The sequence below is a fragment of the Chiloscyllium plagiosum genome, chromosome 3, assembly GCF_004010195.1.
Source record: "Chiloscyllium plagiosum isolate BGI_BamShark_2017 chromosome 3, ASM401019v2, whole genome shotgun sequence".
Lineage (NCBI taxonomy): Eukaryota > Metazoa > Chordata > Chondrichthyes > Orectolobiformes > Hemiscylliidae > Chiloscyllium > Chiloscyllium plagiosum.
Window position 1 is genome coordinate 61166402 of NC_057712.1, and position 6000 is coordinate 61172401.

Genomic DNA, 6000 nt, shown 5'->3' on the forward strand with positions numbered 1-6000 from the left:
AGAACTACATGTAGTCCTGAAAGATTCAATCTATTTTTGATGCAGTTCCTGGTATCTGCATTTTTACTATAATTTCAAGTATTGCTGTGTCTGGGAAAGTACTGAGCAATTTGGTTCCAATCCATTGCAAGTTTTTCTTAGCTTATAATGCTGCAAATGGCCCCAATATGTTGGAGACTGAGCCCTTTCTTCCATCAGGTCACAGACTATTATGCAGTAGTGATATCATAAGTATATCTATTAAAGTTATTTTGTAAATTAGCTGTGATCCATAACATGAAACAGAACATACATTTAAATATATACATTGGTGACGTGAATAATGCACTTTCATTGTTGTCTGTTATGAAGTGAGGGGCTGGACTATTACCAGGAGAAAGTGAGGACTGCAGATGCTGGTGAGTCAGAGTCAAAATGTACGGTGCTACAAAAGCACAGCAAGTCAGGTAGCACCTGAGGAGCAGGAGAGTCAATGTTTCAGACATCATTCCTGATGAAGGACTATTATGTCCTTCTGGTAAACTGAATAAGAAAATTTGTATGGGGTCTATGAGTGATGCAGGAAAGAAGGGTGGGTTGTGATGTGTTTCTAAATGAAACAATTGAATGACATAAATCAATTCTGTTTCTTTTACAGACAATCCTGAGAAAACTGCTTTGTATTTTGTTTCTGGCGTGTGCATTGGACTGATTTTAACACTGTGTGCTCTGGTTATGCGGATATCCTGCCGAACAGATTTTAAGAAATCAGGGGTAAAGAATGCAGGTGATGAGGATAGTAATGATGATGATGATGACAGTGATGATGATAACTCTGATACTACCTCTGATCTATCTGCAAGACGACATCGCCGCTTTGAGAGAACTTTAAATATGAATGTTTTTACCTCTGCTGAAGAATTGGAACGAGCACAGAGATTGGAAGAGAGAGAACGGATAATTCGAGAGATTTGGATGAACGGCCAGCCAGATATTCCTGCCACTAGAAGTTTGAACCGCTATTACTAATGTGTTATCTGGATTCAAAATGATGATATGGTAATGGGTTGAAAGACATAATGGTGCTTTGGCATCCACCAGCTGTATGTGACTTGAGCTATAGTTATCCTCAGCTCTGGTGCATCTCTAGATAATAACCGGAGTAAAGAACTTTAATTTCATCAAGCATTTGAAAGAACTTCTCCAAGTATTAAAATCAATTTGTTCTTCTTAATATCTGAAGAATGAAATGTTCCCATATTCACTGAATAATCTCATCCTTAATTCATTAAGGAATTTACCTTTATTTAACAAATTTGTAGATCTATTTTCCAGTGGCAAAACTGAACTGGTGCCTCAGGGATAAAATCCTGTTATTTTATTTGTCTAAGTTTAATTGAGAGTTCTCATATTTTTCAGGATGCATCATTGATTATACACAACATGTGTATTTGAGAGAAATGAAATGCCTCTGAGGTTAACTGGTGCTTTTAAGGGAAAAACTCATGAATGTGCCTTTGCCTTTCCAACTTGTTTATTGTGATAATTGGAAAGTACTGCAGCCAACATTTATCATATTGACAAAAATTTATAAATTACAAGATCAGGATGCATGAATGTAATGTACCAAAGCTTGTTTGAACAAAACCAAAACATTATTTTCTCTTGGATAACGATTTACAAATTAAATAAAAATAAATTAATTCTGAATGTTATTATTCTTCTTGGATCTCAGTACTGAGATAATTGGGACCCTTGACCAGATGCTGAAAAATAATCAAGTCAGTTTGTCCACTTTTCTTAACATCTGCTTAAGTTTCTCTTTAGTCCCATGTTATCAATGAGGTAATTAAAAAGAAATACTGCATATGTTAGATGTCTTTAAAATGCTCAAGAAATTAAACTGCTTTTCTACTTCAGATGCTGACTTGGTGTGTATTTCTAATATTTTCTATTAGTGATATCAGTCACACTGATACTTCAGTTTACCCAATGAAGTATTGTAAACCAATTTATGCTCAGCTTTTTTGACATGCAGGAGAACTGAGTATATTGTCATGCAGTTTAATTTTATTTGTTACTGCTGTGGATAAGAAATTAGGAAAATCTATTTCATCTAATTGTGACTAGAATTTTTTTGACATTCCATTAAAGATTGTGATGGGTTAACTAGGTTTATATATTCAGAAACTTAAACCACAACATCATGACAAAATACTTGATATTTTACTATGTAAAAAATGTTGTAATTTTAAAACACAAAAGAACACTATTAAAGCTATGAAAGAGCAAATATTTTCCACCTTATGAGCACCTGTATGTTTTTGTAATAAATTCACTGTTGAAACACTTGGTGTTGTTGTTAAAGTTAGTTTGTTGCCACAACTCTGGAATATATAAAAGTGTGGTATCTGACACTCAAATCAAACCTTTGGCTCAGTGGTCGCTTCCTCCTTCTGATTCAAGGTGAGATATTTAAACTTTACCTCAAACATTATCAGTAACTGATGCATTAAGTTATATGTGGAATGCACTGATTTTATATTTGTACTTAGTGATAGGACCAGAAACTGGAACTTAATTAGGCAATGAATTCTTTGAGGGAGCTAACACAGTATGAGAAATGATGTTGGTTTTGCCTCCTGATTCGGGATCAAACAGCAGACAAATGGGTTAAGCCGGAATGATTAGACCTGTATTTTGGGCATATGTGTAAACAGAGAATAAGATTTAAGTTGCTGATGGGTGTTAAGTATAGGCACAGACTTGAGTCTAAATGCAATGTTTCTTGCTTGCTGTCTGCAAGGAAATGACAAATGTTTTAAAGTAGTAAATATGATTTTATGGTACAGTTTTTAGAAGTATATAATTGGTTTTGTTTGAGAAACAATGCGACTTAGCTGTTTTTCGTTTTCCATTCAAACCTCATTACTTTCATAGAATCTTAGAATCACAGCATTGCAGAAAGAGGCCATTCAGTCCTTGAGTCTGTACTGATCCTCTGAAGAGCATCCCATGCAGATCCCAACCCCCCCCACTCCCAACCAAATGATATCCCCGTAACCCTGTATTTACCATGGCCAATCCACCTAACCTGCACATCCCTGAATTACAACTATCTCCTATAGCTAATCCACCTAACCTGCAAGTCTTTGTCCATGAGAAGAAACCAGAGCACCCGGTGGAAACCCATGAAGACATGTAGAAAATGTGCAATCACCACACAGACAGTGACCCAAGGCTGGAATAAAACCTGGTTTCCTAACACTATGAGGCAGCAGTGCTAATCATTGAGCCACCATTCCTTTTGTTATCAGTTTTGTGAAGTTTTCCGCAGGGTTTCTCTCTGTGATCTCTAGTATATTTTCTCATTAAATCTGTACCAGTACTACATTCACTGTCTTGTGCTCAGCAGTAATAGACGTGCTTGCCACTGCTTTGTCTGGCTTTCCCATTGCCAGCATTATATTTCGAACCTAGCTAGGCCACCCGGCCTCACCTTACTCGCCTCTAGTGCCCGTCACTATGTTTGTGGCGAGAAGGAGTTAGGGCTAAAAGAGCCTTCAATTAAATTGATAAAAGCTGGGTCAGGCAGCCAGTCCCCAACAATGCTGGAGCAGTAATTGTTGCCAAACAGATCTTCATTGCGCCTTAAGTAATTATTGCATTTGGTTTTATTGGATAGTTTCCCCACATGCCAGCTGACACACTCAACATGTGCAAAATGCCAGCATATTTGAAGCAAGCCCTCAATTGGCAAACTAGTGGCTCACTTAGGCTCCTACCTGATGGTCAATGTTTCCATACCGATGTGATGTGGCACCAGAAGGATACTTGGTTCCCCTCCTATCCAAGCTCACCTTCTTACCAACTTTACTACCTCCCAAGAGGTACCTGGGCGAGAAGAAAATAGAGTTTTTTTTATTCTTCCATGGGATATAAGTGTTACTGACTAGATTAACATTTTTTGCCATCTTTAATTGTCCTTAAACTGAATAGTTTCTTAGAGTAATTAAGAGACAGCCAAATAGTAGTGGGCCTCAATTCACACATGCCAAACCAGATGACAGATTTTCTTTTCTAAAGGACATTAACAGACCAGATCGTTTTTTACAATTGATAATGGATTCTTGGTCACCATTATGAGGATGAGCTTTTAAATCTGGATTTATTGATTTAATTCAAATCCTAACAGCTGTTGTAGTGGAATTTGAATCTATGTCCTGAAGAGTACTAGCTTGTGCTTCTATTACTAGCACAGTGCCACTAGAACCACTACCCTCTTCATCTTGCCAAAGAGACAATTCCCCAAAACGTTACCACCAGCAATTTTCTTTCTCTGGATTGACCTTGCAACAAATGTGCTTCATGGAGGTAGGTTGTAAATTTGGTGGTTTAGACAGATTCGGCAGAATGCAGCGTCACCAGAGTTTTGCTATCAGCAGAATTTCCACCTATCTTCTGAGGTAGGCCAGGCCACATGGATGAAAGGGACAATGATGGCCATATCCTTTCTATGGAGGCATTTCCTTTTCAATTTAATGATCATAATGGCTTAGAGTCTTGAGAGGAACTCTGGTGTGTTGGTCAGCAAGAATACCTCTACTTTGAAGGCCCCTTACAGTTCTTCACCTGCCTAAGCAGTGCCTATCTCTCTTGGTGAAACTGGGTGACTTCAGAGTTGTCAGCCTTTCGATACGTTCTCCTGTTTCAAGAATTCAGCGTAATTGGATGGCAGGCATGAAGGCAACTAATATGAAAACTATTTTCCAGAAGGTTGTATCCATAGTGTCTCTGCAGCACGTGTAGGTCAAAGATCCCTATTGTGTAGTGACACTGGGGTCCTGAGCAGAAAATTCCAGTTTAGGAATGAATGCTCTCCATGTCTCTTTTCTGACTGGTGGATGGTTGGCAGAGTCATGGACATCCACTTCATTGTCAGAAATAGGATCCGTCTTTGGCATCTTAATATCTGAAAATAATAGTTGAAATATTGTGACAAGGTAACAAAAAAGAAAAAAAAACAAAAGGGCCAAAAGAATGTAAGTGAATTATTTCTGAGGTTGGTACTTCCCGTATTTTTAAAGGTCCTGTTTAGTTTGTCTGCAATTTGTATCCTTTTTGAGCAGGTCATCCAATTTCCTGTCTAGAAACATGGGCACTGATCCATAGTCTAAAGATATTTGGTCTACTGCAAACCTCAATCAACATTGTAAGCACAGAACTATAAATTTTTGCCTCATCCCTACCTCTTTTGGCTAATGCCAAAAATAATTGGAAACAACAGTTGAACACTTTACCAATTAAATAGTCTTATAAGTAGAAATAATTAGGTGACAAAGTAAATGATATCCACCACACAACTCCAAAAATACAGCTAAAAGTAATTTTTGAACACAAAATTATTGGAATTACGTGGGGATAAATGGAACATTTACAACACAGGGATAGACTTGTTCAGGAATTGAATGCAAATTGTGCTGGAATAAATGATATATATAAACCACAGCATTAGTTCAGCCAACCAGAAAAAGAGTAATTATCTCTCATATTCTATCCTAAACTTTTCTGCTGCATTATCTTCCATACAAGAGAAAACAAATCAGTATATAAATATGAAAATAGGAATCAGGAGCAGAAGTAAACCATCCCCTGTGCCTGCTTCTTCATTCAATAATTCAATCTAGTAAACGTCCTCTGAAATATCTCCAATGTATTTACATTCTTCTTTAAAAAAGAAAACTTAAACTACATACTTGAGATGTGGTTTCAGCAATGCTATGTATAACTGAATCAAACATCCATACCTTGGTATTCCATTCCTCTTGTAATATAGTTAGCAGCCATAGAGTCAGAGAGATGTACAGTAAGGAAACTGATCCTTCGGTCCAAACTCTTCCATGCTGACCAGATATCCTAAATTAATCCAGTCCCATTTGCCAGCTCATATCCTTCTAAACCCTTCCCATTCTATACCCATCCAGATGCCTTTTAAATGTTGTAATTGTACCAGCCTCCACC

At 37.3% G+C, this 6000-nt stretch overlaps 1 protein-coding gene across 6 annotated transcripts in view; it reads left to right on the top strand.

Moving 5' to 3' along the window:
* Positions 1-2343, top strand: part of LOC122544059 (protein eva-1 homolog A-like) — a 369991-nt gene extending 367648 nt beyond the window's left edge. For 4 of the 6 annotated variants that reach the window (XM_043683056.1, XM_043683074.1, XM_043683068.1 and 1 more), the window contains one exon: positions 638-2343. In XM_043683056.1, coding sequence (XP_043538991.1) covers positions 638-1008 — 371 coding nt within the window. In that variant the 3' untranslated portion in view covers positions 1009-2343. The remainder of the gene's footprint in view (positions 1-637) is intronic. The other 2 variants (XM_043683085.1, XM_043683079.1) reach the window with 1 other exon arrangement.
* The last annotated feature ends 3657 nt before the right edge of the window (positions 2344-6000 follow it).